This window comes from Pan troglodytes, chromosome 1 (assembly GCF_028858775.2).
Source record: "Pan troglodytes isolate AG18354 chromosome 1, NHGRI_mPanTro3-v2.0_pri, whole genome shotgun sequence".
Taxonomy (NCBI): domain Eukaryota; kingdom Metazoa; phylum Chordata; class Mammalia; order Primates; family Hominidae; genus Pan; species Pan troglodytes.
This window is the reverse complement of record NC_072398.2, coordinates 37736074-37756046: the sequence shown is the minus strand read 5'-3', so window position 1 is coordinate 37756046 and position 19973 is coordinate 37736074. Positions and strand designations below refer to the sequence as shown.

The following is a 19973-nucleotide window of genomic DNA, read 5'->3' as shown; positions in this document are numbered from 1 at the left end:
ACTTCTGTATGATTTTAAAAAATACCATAAAGTCAGATAGCAAACAGTGAACTGGAGGGAAAAGTTTGCAACATATGATCAGACAAAAAAAAAGGGGGGGCTATTTTCCTTAATATACAAAGAAACCCTACATGTTAATAACCTACTCAACTTAATGGAAAAATAGGCAAAGAAATATAGTAGATGGGCATTTCCAGAAAAAAATTCATTTGGCTGATAGATGTAAGAAAAGATGCTCAGTTTCACTCCTAAATAAATATACATTATAACAAGAAATATAATTTTACCTAATATCATCAAATTGACAGATTAAAACATCTTATGATATCTCACTTTTTTTAGGGCAATTTGGTTATCTCTATGAAAATAAAAAATGAAACCACACATTGACCCTGCATTTCTGCTAGGATTTATGTTACAGATATCCTTTCTTAAGTTATACAGTGATTTCACATACACAAACACACACAAAGATGTTTATTCTACTGTTGTTTGTATAGCAAAAAAACCCCACAACCCAAAGCTAAAAACAACCTGTAAGTCTATCATTAAAACACCAACTATATAATTATGTATTCATATTTTAGAATACTATGTAGCTGATAAAAATGGGATATATGTAAAAAATTAAATATAGTATGTTCTCGTTTGTGTTAAAAATATGTGTATATCCTTACTGACTCTGGTAAAACTAGGAAAGTGGGTGTGGAGATAGACAGAAGAGGCCTTTTACTTTTTATTCTTCATCTTATGTTGTTTGACATAAGCACATATTTCTTTTATTTTAAAAACCATTTGAAAAAATGTATATTCTGAGAAGGATTTAAAAAATAATCAGTGAAGAGTCTATAAATTTGTCATATATCAAACCAGAGGTTATCTTGGCTGCAAAAAGAATAGGGTTTACCTTTCTTGTGCATGAGCACAATTGTCCAGCTTGGGCAACATGTTGAAACCCTGTCTCTACCAAAAAATACAAAAATCAGCCAGATGTGGTGGCGCACCCTGTAGTCCCAGCTCCTTGGGAGGCTGAGGTGGGAGAATCCCTTGAGCCAGGGAGGCAGAGATTGCAGTGAGCCAAGGTCATGCCATTGTACTCCAGCCTGGGCAACAGAGTGAGACCCTGTCTCAAAAAAAAAAAAGCAGAATTGCTTTCTAGCTCTAAAAATGATCTTTACAGTCAGGCCCAAATCTCCAGTTGGTTTGTATTCTAGAACTTGCCTCAGCACCAGAGCTTGGGATGGCTGGGGGAGTTATTCTCCGGAACCTTATTTAGGACAGCCTGTCACCGAAGAAGCCAACCCTAACCCGAATGAATATTGATGATAAATATTTAGTTAAACTGCATGGATCACCTTGAACACCTAACAAACATTTGCTTTTACTGTAATATAGGCAGTCTACAAAAAAAAAATATTTTAATGATTAGGGAAAAAGCAACCATTTCTTCTTGCAAATGTAGTCTATGGTTTTGAGGGCAACAAATTTGTATGGGCTGAAATTAAAATCAGGTGGCATTCCTCCTGCCCATGGCAGCCAGTCCATGATTGGAGGCACATGGAAATGTGCTTGACAGGAGGAAGAACTAGCGTTGACTTAAAACTGATTTGAAGAGGCCAGGCACTGTGGCTCATGCCTGTAATCCCAGCACTTTGGGAGGCCAAGGCGGGTAGATCATGAGGTCAGGAGTTCAAGACCAGCCTGAGCAATATGGTGAAACCCCTGTCTCTACTAAAAATACAAAAATTAGCCAGGCATGGTGGCATGTGCCTGTAATCCCAGCTACTCAGGAGGCTGAGGCAGGAGAATCACTTGAACCCAGGAGGCGGAGGTTGCAGTGAGCCAAGATTATGCCACCATACTCCAGCCTGGGTGACAGAGCGAGACTCCATCTCAAAAAACAAACAAACAAACAAACAAAACTGATTTGAAGATAACCCACAAAGGAGATAGGTTTTATATGGGAATAGTTGAGAGATGATAATAACTACGCTTAACCCATAGTCATATACTCCCAGGGCAAGGAAGAAAATCAGCACTGAGAATTTTGATATTGGCCTGATTCTCTGTCTCATGGATATTGTAGAATCCTAAAGCTGGGGCCAGGTATGGTGGCTCAAACCTGTAATCCCAGCACTTTGGGAGGCCAAGGCAGGCAGATCACTTGAGGTCAGGAGTTCGAGACCAGCCTGGCCAACATGGTGAAACTCCGTCTACTAAAAATACAAAAATTAGCTGAGTGTGGTGGCGCACACCTGTAATCCCAGCTACTCGGGAGGTTGGGGCACAAGAATCGCTTGAACCCAAGAGGCAGAGGCTGCAGTGAGCCAAGATCACACCACTGCACTCCAGCCTGAGCAACAGAGCAGGCTTGTCTCAAAAAAAAAAAAAAAAAACTAAAGCTGGAAAAGGGACCCACTGGAGTCATTTTTCCTGCAACCCACCTAGAGACTGGTGCGTGTTTAAACTATTAAAGTAAGCAAAGTTGTTAAGATTCTATTTTAGCAGAATATCCTACCACCTCTTTCATTTTTGGAGCCTCTCAGCAACTGACTTATTTTTCTCTTCATATTGAAGGATAAACGGAGGAACCTGCAGGAACATGAGCATTCAGCCTTACGGGAGCACATGCGTTTGGTTTTAGAAAAGAATGTCCAATTAGAAGAACAGGTAAATCTTCAAAGGTTCAAATAAAAAGTGAGGCAACAGAATTGCTGGGATTTACCTGCTGTATGCTGGTATTTTTCTATTCTCCTCTGTTTCAGTATAAGTCAATTAGAGGTAGATGTTTTTCTATTAAGTGGCCAAACAGGCTCATAGGATTATAGAACATTAGAATTGGAAGGTGCCCTTAGGATCCTTGGGTCCATCCTCCTCATTCAACAGATAAAATAACTGAACTCTGAGAAATTTTTATATGTTTTAATCGTAAGTAGCGTAATTCAATCTCAAAATCCATGTCCTCTGATTCTAAGTCCAGTACTCCTCATGGTATACCATAACTGCCTCTCAATAGCCTGTCTACACACCTTTTGGTTAATATCTGACACTTAGCAATTTGATGTTTCAGTTAAATTAATATTACTGTGAAACAACAGTTGACTATCTATTCTAAGCACTATGGGTTTTATAAATTTTGTGATAAGTCTAAACTGCCTTTGCAGAAGCTTTGCAACCCAATAAATGCATACATACACACTTATTTCACTGAGTTGTGATTATCAAGGGAAATTATATGCAAATGCCTGCCATAGTGCCTGTGGCATTCCTATTAACCTCAATAAATGCTGATTCTATTGAGCAATTTTTAGGAAAGTTAATTATTTTGTTAGAACATCTCAGAAAATCAGACTTTTCAAGCCCAGGTAGGGAAGAAAACCATCCATTTTCAGAAAAGGAGCTGATGTTTACTACTGCAGATGATTTTTTGATGTCTGATTTTCTATTAAAGTAGGTGTGTGAGTTCCAGGGTCAGATCCTGGAGAAAATTAGGAAGACTGATTAAACAGTAACTTTGGTAGAAGGCATGCTCCCTAGTAACCGTTCCCAAGTTTTTTCTGTATCAGTTGCCTCATTCATCCATCTTTTCATTCAAGAAGCACCTACTGTATGTCAGGTACAATGTTTGCTGCTAGGGACACTGAGCCAAGGAAGATGTAGCCTCTACCCTTGAAGAACTAACATAAATGTAAACAGGTAAGTTGTCATGCCTTGTAGGACATGCTGTAACTCAGTCTGGGGTACAGAGACTGCAGCAGTTTATTCTAGGGGAGTTGGGGAAGACTTTCAAGGTAAGACATCCAAGCTGCCTCTTGAAGTAGGAAAGATTCATCAGTTAAAATGTTGTGGAAGAAGGACATCCAAAAGGGAGAGCTTGCACCCAAGCAGGGAGGCATAAGAAATCCTGATGAGTCAAGGAAATGGGGTTTTAGGATGAATGGACTTTTGAGTGTGAGATAGAGAAAGCCTAGAGACTGGTGTGTTGGATCCAGATTGCAGTGGCCTTCCGTGTAGCCTAAGAAGTTTTGAACACTGCATTCAATTATTTTTTTATTCATTTATACTCTGCCTTGTTTCAGAAAGGTTTTAAGGGCCAGAAGTTTGAACTAATGTTTTTTTCAATAATAGGGAGCTAATGGAGGTTTCTTAATTGGAAAACACTTGGTCAGCTAATTGTTTGTTTGTTTGTTTGTTTGTTGAGATAGGGTCTGGCCCTGTCACCCAGGCTGGAGTACACTGGTACGATCTGGACTGTCTGTAATCTCTGCCTCCTAGGCTCAAGAGATCCTCCTACCTCAGCCTCTTGAGTAGCTGGGACTATAGGTGTGCACCACCACACTCGGCTAATTTTTGTATTTTTTTTTGTAGAGACAGGGTTTTGCCATGTTGTCCAGGCTGGTCTCATGAGCTCAAGCCATCTGCCTGCCTCAGCCGCCCAAAGCGGTTTGTTTGTTTTTCTTTTTTAAAGCAAGACAGTTGGTAATAGCATGGCAATTGATAAGAGTGAAGGCTCTGGAGCCAGAATGCTTGGATTTGCAGCCAGGCTGCACACTAGCCATATGAGTTTGGACAAACTACTTCATTTCTGTCATCCCCAGTTTCCTCATTTGTAAATGGGGTTGTGGTGATGGTAAAAAGGGATAATATAGTTAAGCTAGTAGTACAATGCCTAACACATAATAAGTACTTCAATAGTAGGTGGAAGCAAGATGCTGGAGGTGGTGGTGGTGATGGTGAAGGCTCAACCAAGTCCATGTCAGTGGACTGGAAAGAGAGAGAGTATCAAGAGACCTTCTGAGGTTGTAAATGACATGCAGTAAGCTGAGTAGGGAGGGGACATGGTAATGATATTAACCAAGATGGGCACTACAAAACTGCAGCATGTTAGAGGTGAGGGTGCAGAGAGAGACAAGGAGTTTGCTTTTGGTCAGGCAGGTAGGTGGAAGTCAGCTCTAGGGGTCTAAATAAAGGATTCCAGGGCCAGAGATCAAATGATTGTCTCAGCCATTTGTGCATTCATTCATAAAATATGTATCAAATGCCTTCTCTGTGCCAGGCACTGTCCTAGGCTCTAAGGATAAAGAAATAAATGAGATGTAGTCTCAAGATACAATTTAGTGGAGAAGAAGACCAAAACAACTACAAAAAGCAAGTTATAAGCATGATAATGATGATTTATACACTAGAATATGGACAGGGTATCATGGAACTTGAGAGGTGGTCTCGGTGGGTGGTGCAAGTAAGGAAATATTTCCAAGAGGATGTACCCATGAGTGGAGGCTTAAAAAGTGGTAGTTTTTAGATGAAGAGAGAGGTGTCTGAGAGGGCAGAGCCTGACAAAATAGGAGTTGTGTGGTCTTGCTGGGCAGGATGCATGTGGAATGTGAATGGGTTTGAGGCTGAAAGTGTAGCCAGGGTCAGGTCACGTAGGGCCCAGTGTCACCTGTAAAAGCAAGCCACTAGAAATGTTTATGCAGGGAAGGCTCAAGACCAGATTTTTCTCTTAATATTATTCTGGTCACAGTAAGGAGTACAAATTGAAGGAGAACAAGACTAAAGCCAGGGAGAGCATTCATGCTGTTCATTCATTTAACAAATATTTATTAAGCACCTACTGGTACCAGGCACCAGTCCAGTTGCTGGGGTCATAGTGGACTGTGAGGTTCATGGCAGTTCCAGCTCCCATGGAACTTATGTTCTGGTGTGTGCTGGGGGTAGAATGGGTAGAGCAGGACCAGTTAGAAAGCTGCTGTTGCAGCCCAAGGGAGAAATAATGAAGACTGAAACTAGTGCTGAAATGAGAAATGGATTTAAGTCTTTTTGTTTCTATTGTCATGTTAAAAGTTAAAATTGGCAACTGTTGCAGATTGAATGGATGTGGGAATAAGAGAAGAGCTGTCTAGGATCAGCTTTAGGTATCTGTTTCCTTCAAGTAGATTATAAAATCTGTCAATATGCTACCCACGCATTTTGCCTATCACTTGCTGGCTTGTATGCTGGATGGGTTACTTAAACTCTCTACCTCTGTTTCCTCATCTGAAAAATGAGTCTAATATTCGTGCAACTCATAGGGTTCTTTGAGGCATACAAGAGCTAATGAATATAAGGGTATGATAGACAGTCAGCAAGTTTTTGTCATTATTACTTTTGATACTGTGCATGTAACATTTAATGTGGTATGGTGATCAGTACTCTTTGGTGGTAGTTTTATTTTGTTTTAAGAGACAAGGTGTCACTATGTTGCCCAGGCTAGACTCAATCTCCTGGACTCAAGTGATCCTCCCCATCAGCTTCCCAGGTACCTGAGATTACAGGTGCCTGGCTTCTGTGGTTGCTTAATAAGTCCATGTTGAATGAATGAAGAGAACCAGTTCAGTAAATTCAGTCAGGTGATGTCTGTCATTAGGTGAACCATCATAGTAGGTTAGGTATAGAAAAGGCTGATGAGAAATTCTGTAGATGTGGCTTTTTGGAACCACCTGTAAATATCTTCCTATAATTATATAGGAATCTACCTGTAAATATTTTCCTAGAAATAAATATGTAGATTTTTTCCTAGAAATACTTTCTTAGCTGCAAGTGCATGCATATTTTAACTATATGCATGCAGTTATATTCAGTGACTTTATTTTTCCTCACATTCCTGTTATTAGATTTCTGACTTACACAAGAGCCTAGAACAGAAAGAAAGTAAAATCCAGCAGCTAGCAGAAACTATAAAGAAACTTGAAAAGGAGTTCAAGCAGTTTGCACAGTTGTTTGGCAAAAATGGAAGCTTCCTCCCAAACATCCAGGTAAGAAATGGCCTTTGCGTTGAAAGCCAAGATTTGGCTTTCAATTGCAGTGAGAGTTTTTCTTTTAACTTCTTAAATAGAAATAATTTAAAATATACAGAAAAGCTGTAAGAATAAGATGGTGCAAAGAACACTTGTATAACCTCCACGCTGATTCACTCATGGTCAACATTTTGTCCCGTTTGCTTCATCATTCATGCTCCCCTCCACTGCTCCTCCCCCGACGTGTATGTGTGTGTGTGCGTGTGTGCGTGTGTGTGTGCGTGTGCGTGTGCATGTGCGTGCACGTGCTCTCTCTAAACCATTTGCAAGTATGCTGCGTATATTATGGCCCTTTACCTCTACATATTAATACTTCAGTATGTATTTCCTAAGAATAAAGATCTTCTTTTACACAACCCCATTACGTTTAGCAATATCAGTAACTTTAACATTGATAGAATGCTTCTATATAATTTATAGCAATTAGGGTTTTAATTAATGTTGGGCCATATTAATCACTTGATTGCAGATTCATTGAGAGCATCTGTAGTTCTGCATTTTGTGGTCAACAAGTGAAACTATTAATTTCCTTGGGAAGAAAATGCTTTAAACATCACTAAAATATAGCAAAAATAATACTTTGTAAATTATGAACATTAAATGACCATAAATGAATTCTGATGAATAATGTCTTTATCATGATTATAAAATTTATAGTGAAAAAGATTTCAAGACATGTGGTGTAGGCAATATTTGAAATTTAAGTTATCCCAGAAAATCTAGGCCCTATAATTTCCATACTTGGCCAGCACATTATACATTAAACACACACACACACACACACACACACCCTTCATATACATACAATGTATATGTATGTGAAATATATATAAAGTATATATGCACATGTGTATATACATTAATATGCACAGATGCTCCTTGACTTACAATGGAGTTATGTCCTGATAAACCCATTAAGTTGAAAATATCGTAAGTCAAAAATGTGTTTGATACACCTAACCTATTAAACATCATAGCTTAGCCTAGCATACCTTAAACATGCTCAAACACTTACATTAGCCTACAGTTGGGCAGTCATCTAACACAAAGCCTATTTTGTAATAAAGTATTGAATTCCTCATGTAATTTATCAAATACTGAAAGTGAAAAACAAAATGGGTACTTTGAGTAGCCATACCTTATATTGTACACACATAGGAAAAGGGAGGAGTAGTTTTATTTAGTCTCTTCCACCTGAGAGAGCAGTCAAAAGTTTAGGCCGTACTCAGGGCCTTCTGCACCACCTGTAGAGCTCAGGCCAGAACAGGTGGGCCTATTCCATTTCATTCTCCACCTTCTAGCAGAGCAGGAGTGAATCAGGAGATTGACTTCTAAGAAGAGAAAGAAGTGATAGGGCAAGAGGAGAAACAACATGAAAATAAATATATAAAGATAGGTTGGAGAACCAAGCAGAGGGAAACGGAGGGAGGATAAAAATTAGATAAAGAAAAGTTCAAACGTTTAGAACAGGAGCTGTGGTAGGAGAGGAGGAGGAGGAAGATAATTAGGTGGCTCATCTCTCTGTGATCTTCATTGAATTTTATTTTCTGGGCTTGTATTTTTCATTCTGTTAATTGATTAAATGTGATATGTTTGAATTGAAAAAAATTTTAATCTCAATGAATTGCTAAAATATTAACTAATTTTTTAAACATGATTATCCATTTTGTAATGAAAGGTTTTTGCCAGTCACATTGACAAGTCAGCTTGGCTAGAAGCTCAAGTGCATCAATTATTACAAATGGTTAACCAGCAACAAAATAAATTTGACCTGAGACCTTTGATGGAAGCAGTTGATACAGTGAAACAGAAAATTACCCTGCTAGAAAACAATGATCAAAGATTAGGTATGTCTGATATTTTATTTCTCTTTTGGTGACTCATTTGTCTGCATGTGTTCATGAAACAACCAAACACCTGGCCAAATAGAGAGTCACATCTGTCCAGGATAAACAATGGCTGAATCTGCTATTTGTGAAAGAGAATGGTAAGATTCTGGCCACTCAGGCAAAAATGAGGGAGGGCCACAAGGGGGGTTGAGGGACTGGGCTAGCAAATTCCAAGACTGGAAACAGGCCAGCAAATTCCAAGAAAGGGATTGATGACTTTAAAGAAGAATGAAAAATAATGAGAAGACTCAGGGAGAGATGTGGTGGGATCATTGTTTTAGGTATGGAAAAATATTAAAGGGTTTGGCTATTTAAAAGCATTCTAGTTAGAAAAGTTTGGGGCTCAGCATGCTGATTCACGCTAGTTGAATGCTCAGTGTGTCTTCTCTACACTTCAGTGAGTTTAAGAGTACACATCTAGGTTTCCTTGGAGGCATTGTGCCAAGCCATGATATTCCCTGAGTTAATATTATTACAACAAATGAATTCGGCTCATCTTTAGGATGGCAGGATTTTGTTGATTCTCTTTCAGGTAACAAAGTTCCACTTTGGGAAAATTTTAAAGATAACTTTTAGGCCTATGGAATCTTTTTTTTTTTTTTTTTCTTATTTGCAGCTGTTTTAGAAGAGGAAACTAACAAACATGATACCCACATTAATATTCATAAAGCACAGCTGAGTAAAAATGAAGAGCGATTTAAACTGCTGGAGGGTACTTGCTATAATGGAAAGCTCATTTGGAAGGTGACAGATTACAAGATGAAGAAGAGAGAGGCGGTGGATGGGCACACAGTGTCCATCTTCAGCCAGTCCTTCTACACCAGCCGCTGTGGCTACCGGCTCTGTGCTAGAGCATACCTGAATGGGGATGGGTCAGGGAGGGGGACACACCTGTCCCTATACTTTGTGGTCATGCGAGGAGAGTTTGACTCACTGTTGCAGTGGCCATTCAGGCAGAGGGTGACCCTGATGCTTCTGGACCAGAGTGGCAAAAAGAACATTATGGAGACCTTCAAACCTGACCCCAATAGCAGCAGCTTTAAAAGACCTGATGGGGAGATGAACATTGCATCTGGCTGTCCCCGCTTTGTGGCTCATTCTGTTTTGGAGAATGCCAAGAATGCCTACATTAAAGATGACACTCTGTTCTTGAAAGTGGCCGTGGACTTAACTGACCTGGAGGATCTCTAGTCACTGTTATGGGGTGATAAGAGGACTTCTTGGGGCCAGAACTGTGGAGGAGAGCACATTTGATTATCATATTGACCTGGATTTAGACTCAAAGCACATTTGTATTTGCCTTTTTCCTTAACGTTTGAAGTCAGTTTAAAACTTCTGAAGTGCTGTCTTTTTACATTTTACTCTGTCCCAGTTTGAAACTTACAACTCTTAGAATATTCTCTTATTATTTATATTTTTATATTTCTTGAAAGATGGTAAGTTTCTTGAAGTTTCCGGGGCGTTTCTCTTTTACTGGTGCTTAGCGCAGTGTCTCGGGCACTCTAAATATTGAGTGTTATGGAGGACACGGAGGTAGCAGAATCCCAGTTGAAAATGTTTTGATATTTTATTGTTTGGCCTATTGATTCTAGACCTGGCCTTAAGTCTGCAAAAGCCATCTTTATAAGGTAGGCTGTTCCAGTTAAGTAGTGGGTGATGTAGTTACAAAGATAATATGCTCAGTTTGGACCTTTTTTTTCAGTTAAATGCTAAATATGTGAAAATTACTATACCTCTAAGTATTTTCATGAAATTCACCAGCAGTCTGCAAGCACAGTTTTGTAAGGCTGCATAAGAACTGGTGAATGGGGTAAGCATTTTCATTCTTCCTGCTGAAGTAAAGCAGAAAGTACTGCATAGTATATGAGATATAGACAGCTAGCTAAAGTTCAGATTTCATTAGGTTCAACCCTATGAAAAAAACTATTTTCATAGGTCAAAAATGGTAAAAAATTAGCAGTTTCATAAGATTCAACCAAATAAATATATATATACACACACACACATACATATACACCTATATATGTGTGTATACAAACAGTTCGAATGTATTTTGGTAACAGTAATAAATCAATGTGAGGATGGATAGAATTTAGTATATGATAGAGAAAATGTCATAAATGGATAAAAGGAATTTACAACTTGAGGAGAAAACCTTTACAATTTCCTATGGGTGTCAGAAGTACTGTCAGCGAAAACTGATGGCTAAAACAGTATCTACTATTCTCTGATAACTTTTTTTTTGAGACAGAGTTTCATTGTCACCCAGGCTGGAGTGCAGTGGCGTGATCTCAGCTCACTGCAACCTCTGCCTCCCGAGTTCAAGTGATTCTCCTGCCTCAGCCTCCTGAGTAGCTGGGATTACAGGCGCCCGTCACCACACCCAGGTAATTTTTGTATTTTTAGTAGAGACGGAGTTTTGCCATGTTGGCCAAGCTGGTCTCAAACTCCTGACCTCAAGTGATCTGCCCGCCTCGGCCTCCCAAAGTGCTGAGATTACAGGCATGACCCACCGCGTCAAGCCTCTGACAACTATTGAATTTGTAAGCTGCTATGCAAATGGGCATTTATATAAACTTGTAATGTTTCTTGTCAGAATTCTGAGTACTTTGTGAAGAACAGAAATGATCATGTTCTTATGCATCTATCTGTATGGGTCTGAAGGTATATATACAAACTGAGATGAGTCCTTATGACTCTTGATAAGCCTGAGTTTAACAACAACAAAAATGCCAAGTTGTCCTGAGCCCTTCTGCATTGTTATGCCACTTCCCTACTGCTCATATGCACGCTGGCTCCCCTGGGCACGCAAGGATGAGTATGGGCCATGGGCCCCTGTAGAGCTGCTTACCTGGTGATGACCAGGCACCTTACAGTTTCTGAACAGTTAACCCTATAGAAGCATGCTTTATATGAGTGTCTTCTGGGAAGAGGAACCTTCTTAATCTCTTCTGTGGGATTTTCAAAATGCTAAAGACTCACACTGCAGCAATCATCCCAGATGATTAAATTCAAAGAAATAGGTTCACAACAGGAATATACTGAAGAACTAGAGTGTCGCTGCTGGTGAACTGTGGCACGGTTGCTCAACACATCACCTCGGACAAATTCAGGAAGCATTTCTTTAGCCCACAAGTCCAGACCCAGGTGCTCTGTATGTTTGTTTTTAATATTCATCATATCCAAGTTCACTCTGTCTTCCTGAGCAGTGGAAGATCATATTGCTGTAACTTCTTTTAAGTAGTTGATGTGGAAAACATTTTAAAGTGAATTTGTCAAAATGCTGGTTTTGTGTTTTATCCAACTTTTGTGCATATATATAAAGTATGTCATGGCATGGTTTGCTTAGGAGTTCAGAGTTCCTTCGTCATCGAAATAGTGATTAAGTGATCCCAGAACAAGGAATACTAGAGTAAAAAGCACCTCTTTTTCACAAAACGAGTTGTGATTTTTGTTTTAAACAAGGTGGATCCATGTAAACTATTTTTCCTTTTTTTATGAACAGGACCGTAATTTTTCTTCTGTATCAATAAGATTTAAATTTTTATTTCCATTTTGGGTTAATTTTGGTTCCTGATGAAAAGATAACAATACACTAAGCATAAAGGGGAAGTTAATAAGTTACAGAAGGATTACAGTGGGGGTGTGTGTGTTAATAATGCTTATTAACAAGTCTGAAATCTGACTCCTGATTTCCACATTTGGTATTTTCAGAGAAAACAAGAGATAGTCACAGCCAGGATCAATTCACAGTGCCAGTCCTGAATACAATAGGACAGTGAAGTACAAACCCTTTGTGTGGTCCCTGGATAATCAGTCCACACTACTGACTACCTCTTTTCTCTTAGAAAGCAGTTGGAGACATACGTCTCAATCTTATATAAGAATTCTGAGCTGGAGATAAAGGTTTGATGGAGGCACAGTAGGGGTCCCAGGTGGTGAAATCACACAGGAATAACACATTCTATGGGAAGAGGAAGAAGAGCCTGTAAAGCATTTGGAGAAGGAATGATCAGAGGTAAGAGAAACACCAAGGAAGGTGGGAAGAGAAAAGAATGTCAACAGGGCCAAATGCCAGCCTGGGAACAGCAGCCACTTCCAGAGCACTCCCACAGCCCTTCTGAACACACTCTCACCCCCATGCTGCTCTCTCCTCAAGTCTGTATCTCTGACCCTGGCCTTTGCCATAAGCTGATCTGAGTACCTGCTGAACATCTAAATTCAGGAATCCCATAGGGACTTTAAGAACCACTTCACCATACGGAACTGGAAATCTTCCTACCTTCCCCACTACTGCCAACCTGTTACTCCTCAATTTTTTCTACCTAAATGACATCATTGTCCGAGCCAAAAGTTTGGACACTATTTTAGATTCCTCCCTCATCTTCCCTATCCAGTAACCCACCCTGCACTGCCAATTTGATCTCCAAATAATTTCTTTAAAAGTATTCCTACTACTTACCCCTCCTCAGTACTACTGTCCTGTTTCAGGCCTACATTATTTTTTAACTTACAACTATTCTTCCTATTTTTAGTTGTGCCTCTTTGAAATCCAACCTCTACAGTGTCACCTGATGATCCGTCTCAAATGAAAATCTGAATATGACTCCCACCCCACCCACACTGTGGCTTCATAGCCCATAGGAAAAAGCCCAGCCTCATGGAGTGCCATACAAGGCCCTCCATGCCACTTGTACCCTTCCGGCCTCACCTCCTGACATTTCTACTTTGCATTTAGCTACACCACCCCAAGCTATCTGATATTTGTCTGAGCTTGTGCTATATGTCTATCTGGAATACTCTTTTTTTTGAGATAGGGTCTTACTCTGTCACCCAGGCTGCAGTCCAGTGGCGCAATTACAGCTCACTGCAGCCTTGACCTCCCTGGGTTCAGGTGATCCTTCCACCTCTGCCTCCCAAGTAGATGGGACTACAGGCATGCAACACCATGCCCGGCTAATTTTTTTGTATTTTCTGTAGAGATGGAGTTTCACCGTGTTGCCCAGGCTGGTCTTAAACTTCCAGGCTCGTGACCTGCCCACCTCAGCCTCCCAAAGAGCTATGATTACAGGCGTGAGCCACCATGCCTGGCCTGAATACTCTTCTCTATCCTTACCTTCTTTGCCTGGATAATTCTTGCCCTTCAAGATTCTGCTTTGGCCTCACCTCTGGGATGCCTTCCTAAACTATCCTTTAATCTGTAACCCTACTCCCACACTTCACCCTTAGTAACTGCCCATCAGGTTCATTTTGCCCACTGCCCAAATAGAGCCGATTTATCAAGACAAAGGAATTGTAACAGAGAAAGAGTTTAATTCACACAGCTGGTTGTACAGGAGACTGCAGTTTTATTATTGCTCAAATCAGTCTCCCTGAAAATTCGGAGACTGGGGTTTTTAAGGATAATCTCATGGATGGGGGGCAGGTAGTGGGGAGTGCTGACTGGTCCCCCAGGAAATGGGGAGTCAAAGCTGTCCTCTGGTACTGAGTCAGTTCCTGAGTGGAAGCCACAAGACCATCAGTCTGGGTGGGAGCAGCTGATCCATCCAGGGAGGGGTCTGAAAATACCTTGAGCACCAATCGTAGGTTTTATAATAGTGATGTTATCCCTAGGAGCAATTGGGGAGGCTTAGAATCTTGTGGCCTCTAGCTGCATGACTCCTAAACTATAATTTCTAATGTTGTGGCTCATTTGTTAGTCCTACAAAGTCTGGTCCCCAGGCAGGAAGGGGGTTTGTTCTGAGATAGGACTGTTGTCATCTTTGTTTCAAAGTAAAACTAAGTTCCTCCCAAAGTTAGTTCCGCCTACACTCAGGAATGCACAAGAACAGCTTGGGGGTTAGAAGTGAGATGGAGTTGGCTAGGTCAGATCTCTTTCACTGTCATAATTGGCTGTCATAATTTCTGCAAAGGCGGTTTCACCTTCACTATGTCAAGAATCCTTGCTCTGTGCTGTATACTTCCTTTCCCATACCTCAATTGCTCGACTTTTCTTTTTCCAGAAAACAAATGTTGACTACATATTTGTCAGATTGTGGGAGTTACAAATAGAACAGATATTGTCCCTGTCCTCCTCAGACTTCTAATCTGTAGGTCAATCAGAAGTGGTACAGAAAACTGATCAGTGTGTAAATCTTCCCAGCCTCCAGGCTGACAAAGACTTTGCCTCTCCACTTCTCTCCCCAGTGTCCTAAGAAAGTGTACCTCTCAGACCTGTTCTGGATGTTTGTGATGCAAAATAAGAGAACAGGCAGAAAAGCATTTGAAAGGTGAGCTCTAAGGGAAAGGTTTATGGAGAGTAGCTAAACAGATCCACATAAGGATTGGGGAAAATTAAAGGAGAGAGAGGAGGGAATTTGAAACTATGGAAACACTGCAAAAGCAGCCATGGAAATAAGAAAAAACAAAACAAAACAACAAACAGAAACTACGGAAACTGCTGGGAACTGTGACTTAGAGCCTTTTTTATTCTTTTTTCTTTCAAGAGGCCCATGCTAAAGACTAAAATACATTTTAAAATTATTTTTGGCTGTTTGAAATATACTTATTTGAAACTCCACGCATAGACTCTATGGCCCCAGAATTTATAAGACATTTGAACAAATTAAGTACATAACAATACAAGTTGTGACAAGTGCCTTGAAGAAAATGACAGAGTACAGGAAAAGACTGATGGGGCTGCTGTGGGGAAAATGTACTGGGGTTGTCAGAGAAGGCCTTAATGCTGAGGTAACACATTATCTCATGTTCATGTGACATGTTTTCTGAATACCCAGCACTTTTCAACACGCTTATAAAGTCTGAGGCATTTCCTATGAGAAAACTTGCCTCCTTGACCCCCTTTGTAGCACAGCAATGTGACCTAGGCCCCACCAAGCAGGCATAGCCAATGCAAAATTTCAACTTGAAAGTGAGCAAGACAGGCTGGGCACAGTGGCTCGCACCTGTAATCCCAGCATTTTGGGAGGCCGAGGAGGGCGGATCACAAGGTCAGGAGTTCGAGACCAGCCTGGCCAACAAGTGAAACCTCGTCTCTACTAAAAATACAAAAATTAGCCGGGCATGGTGGCGGGCACCTGTAGTCCCAGCTACTCGGGAGGCTGAGGCAGGAGAATTGCTTGAACCTGGGAGGCAGAGGTTGCAGTGAGCCGAGATCATGCCACTGCACTCCAGCCTGGGTGACAGAGTGAGACTCCATCTCCAAAAAAAAAAAAGTGAGCAAGATGAAGAAGGAAACATGCCTAACTCTGGCTACCAGTGGGGACCGCCAGTGTTTGTGGAAGTTGCAGTTTTGGTGTCAATGGTGGCAGCAGCAATGGATTCTCACTAGATCCTCTAGTGTGTTTGGGTACCGTTGTTTCCACATTTGGCCTCTGGCTCTCCTAGAGATTCTGTGAGCTACATGATTTTTTTAAAGTCCTTTTCTTTCTCAACCAGAGTGGATTCCGTTGCTTGTAACGAACTGCCTGACCTAATCAAGCTGAGATCTGAAAGATGAGTCAGTCGTGGGAAGAGCTGTCAGGGTGGATCAGTAATCTGAGCAGAGGGCACTGAAGAGTGTTGGCTCAAGGAACTGAGAAGAGGATAGTGTGGTGGGAATTTGGTAGAAATCAGGAGAATGATAGTTGATGAGGTTAGAGAGGGAGGCACAGGGTTTAGAACCTGAGGGCTCAGGCCATGGTGAGAAGTTTATGGTTTATGTAAAATATAATGAAAGTTAACATATTATGGGCAGAGGATGCATGATCTGATTAATGTTTTGCCTCTTAATGTGGAGCACAGATTAGAAGGGGGACAAGAGAGAACATGGGAAGAGTATTAAGGTTAAATCGTATTGAAATTGCATTTCATGTCTGTTCCCTTATGAGACCACTGAAGCCGAGAACCATGTCTAATTCAAAAGTGCACAGCAGGTGCTCAGTGTATTAAAATGAATGAATACAGTAATGCACTGAATTTTTGTAACAACTCTGATAGGCAAGTCTTCTGCCCATTCCATAGACGAAAAATCCGGTAAAGAGATCCAAGCATTAGGCACTGTCCTAAGAATGTTACATATATTAACATATTAATCTTAGAACAACCTCATGAGGTATATGCTGTATTATCCCCACTTTACAGATGAAACAACTGAGGCACAGAGAGTTTATGTAATAAGCTCTAGGTTACTCAGCTAATAAGTGGTAGTGCTAGGATCTGAATCCAGGCAGTCTGGCCTCACAGGCTCCACTCTTAACCACTACACAGACTGCCTCATATGGATACTGATGAATTCTAAACACACACACACACATATATATAAAGATACACCTTTAAATGAGTTAGAAGTGTAACTACTATTCATAGAATAAAAATCAAATATAACTTTCAAACCACTAAAGCGGGAAAAAAACTGGAAAAAAAGACTGTCAAACCAAAGGCAGTAAAGAGAACAGGAAGCATGATACATAGAAAAAAATGAGTGAGATATATCTATGAATAATTTAAGTGTTAGTATTAACAGGGAGAAATCTCAAATGAGGGGGACATGTACATGCTTTTAAAAAACATACCGAAAACAAAACAGAGCTAATAACTGCATTAGCTTTATAGTCAGAGAAACTCTTGCACACGTGTACCAGGAAACATGTACAAGAAAATTTACTGTCAGCAGTTGGTAACAGCAAAAAAAAAAACAACAAAACAAAAAAACTGGGGCAAAAAAATAACCTGTGTTGGCATGGAATGGAGCAACAGCAGCTCTCCTACGTTGCTGATGGAGGGTAAGTTGGTACAACCACTGGAGAACAATTTGGCAATATCAAAGTTGAACTGTGCAAACCCTTCCACCTTGCAATTCCATTTCTAGACATTATCCTAAGGAAATTCTTACCATATGTCTAAGAAGCTGTGTGCAAGAACTAACTCATGTTATAATGACAGAAATCAGGAATCATTAAATTGCTAGCAACTGGAGAATGGATAAATGGTGGTACAATTATACAATGGAATACTATTCAGCAGTTAAAATAAAACTAGAACTACAGGAATCATCCTGGATAAATTTTACATACATAATTATAGGTGGCAAAAGTAAGTGACATGCATATCATTTATATTAGGTTTAAAAAGCATAAAACAGTATTTTATGCTACTTAACATCGCTACATGTATTTGGAGCATACATAAAAGCTTTCATGGGAATGACAGATACCAAATTCAATGAAGTAGTTAATTTCAGAGAGGAAGAGAGGGAGACTGAGATTGCAGGCAGTTTCACAAGGAGCTCTAACTGAATGTTAAAATCTGAAGCAAATAAGAGAAAATGTTAAAATGGGATAAAGCTAGATGGTCGGTATACAAGTGTTCATTATATTATTTTCTGTAACTGTACATTCTGGTAATATTTCATATTAAACATTTTAAAGGAAAGTTAAGCTTCCAAGATTCTATAAAAAGAACAAAATAAACCCAAAGAGATAAGAAGAAATTAATGAAGGCATACATTAATGAAAGAGAAATTACTTTTAAGACAGATTTTTATCTATAAAACCAAAAGCTGGTTTGATAAATATGATCAAGAAAAAGACTCCAATACAATATATAAGAATATATATATAAGAATAAATATATAAGAATGGTTGAGAACAATATGAAATTTTTTAAATGTTAGAAAATATAGCTGAAATACTTTTTTTTTTAAGATGGAGTCTCGCTCTGTCCCCCAGGCTGGAGTGCAGTAGCAAAATCTCAGCTCACTGCAAGCTCCGCCTCCCGGGTTCAAGCCATTCTCCTGCTTCAGCCTCCTGAGTAGCTGGGACTACAGGCGCCTGCCACCATGCCCGGCTAATTTTTCATTGTCGTATTTTTAGTAGAGATGGAGTTTCACCGTGTTAGCCAGGATGGTCTCGATTTCCTGACCTCGTGATCCGCCCTCCTCGGCCTCCCAATGTGCTGGGATCACAGGCGTGAGTCACCGCACCCGGCCAATACTTTTCTAGAAAAAACTAATTTTCTCAAGAAGCAAAAGAAAAAATTCTAGGTATCAATAACGATGGACGCTATATAAAAAACAAAACTATCCATTAAGATGGCACCACACCCAGAAGGCTTTAAAGATGAGTTCTTCAAAACCTAAAGAATGTATCATTCACACATGCTATGTCTATTCCAGGTCATACAAAAATAAGTTAACCTGTCTGACTCCTAGCACAACCTGATACCAAAACTAGACAAGGACAGCAAAAGAAAACCATAAGCCAATCTAACTTAGGTGCATACATGAAAATCCAAAATTAACTACACAGCAAATTGCATCCAGCAATATACTGAAAAAATAACATACCAGGATTCTAAGTTTGGCTCACCATTAGAAAATCTATTATTGTAGTTATTTTATTGTAGAGTAATGGAAAAAAGGCCATACAATCATCTCAAAGACTGATACTGAAAATACTTGGTAAAACTTAGTCATTTGCTGATTTAAACAAAAATGATATGGTAAACTACGAAAAGAACATAATTTGCCTATACACCCACTCACACACACACCATAAACCTGCAGAAGATATCTTGAATGAAACCTAAGATGCAATCCAAAATAACTCCTGGTAAGAAATAAGTACCTCCGGCTACTATTCAGTGTTGCACTGGATTCTTGGGAAAAGCCAAAATTGTTCTTTACAGATAAATTCTTACCTACAAATCAAAGAGGACTGCCTGTCAAATTTTTAGAATACGAAGGTTTAGTGAAGTGTCCAGATAGATCAACAATCAAAAGCCATTCTTATACAAGGATACTAATGGATTAATAGTCTATTAGTAAAACAAACTACAATAACAAAAATAGCTATGAAAAAATGTTAAATGCGCACAACACCAAGCGAACTGCAACGCTTTACCTGAAAAACAAAGGGAGAACTGAATTAATTTAAAAAAATAGCCACATTGCTGGACGGGAATTCTCAATATTGTACTAGTATCCAATCTCGGCAAATCTACAAAAATATGGAATCCCAAACAAATCCCTGGAAATCTTTGCCATTTGGGCGCCAATCTACTAAAGAAATCGGCCCCAGGGTGTGAGGTTCCTCACATGTGCGTGAAAACGCTTCGAGAGGGGTGCAGCCGCGGACACAAAAACTGTGGCTTGAGTCCCCGCGCCCCTCCCCTCCCTCCCTCCCGTCCAGCAGCTCTTGCCTAAGGCTCCCGCGACCGGAAGAGTCGCTTCCGCTCCCGCCCCGCTCTGTGGCGTAGGCCGGACATTTCT

The 19973-nt window shown here is 40.0% G+C and overlaps 1 protein-coding gene across 10 annotated transcripts in view; it reads left to right on the top strand.

The window, feature by feature from the left end:
- The window catches only part of TRAF5 (TNF receptor associated factor 5), a 48286-nt gene extending 36123 nt beyond the window's left edge, over nt 1–12163 (top strand). For 9 of the 10 annotated variants that reach the window (XM_001170017.8, XM_016938186.4, XM_054658381.2 and 6 more), the window contains 4 exons: nt 2578–2670; nt 6654–6794; nt 8515–8683; nt 9342–12163. In XM_001170017.8, coding sequence (XP_001170017.6) covers nt 2578–2670; nt 6654–6794; nt 8515–8683; nt 9342–9916 — 978 coding nt within the window. In that variant the 3' untranslated portion in view covers nt 9917–12163. The remainder of the gene's footprint in view (nt 1–2577; nt 2671–6653; nt 6795–8514; nt 8684–9341) is intronic. The other variant, XM_016938198.4, reaches the window with a different exon arrangement.
- The last annotated feature ends 7810 nt before the right edge of the window (nt 12164–19973 follow it).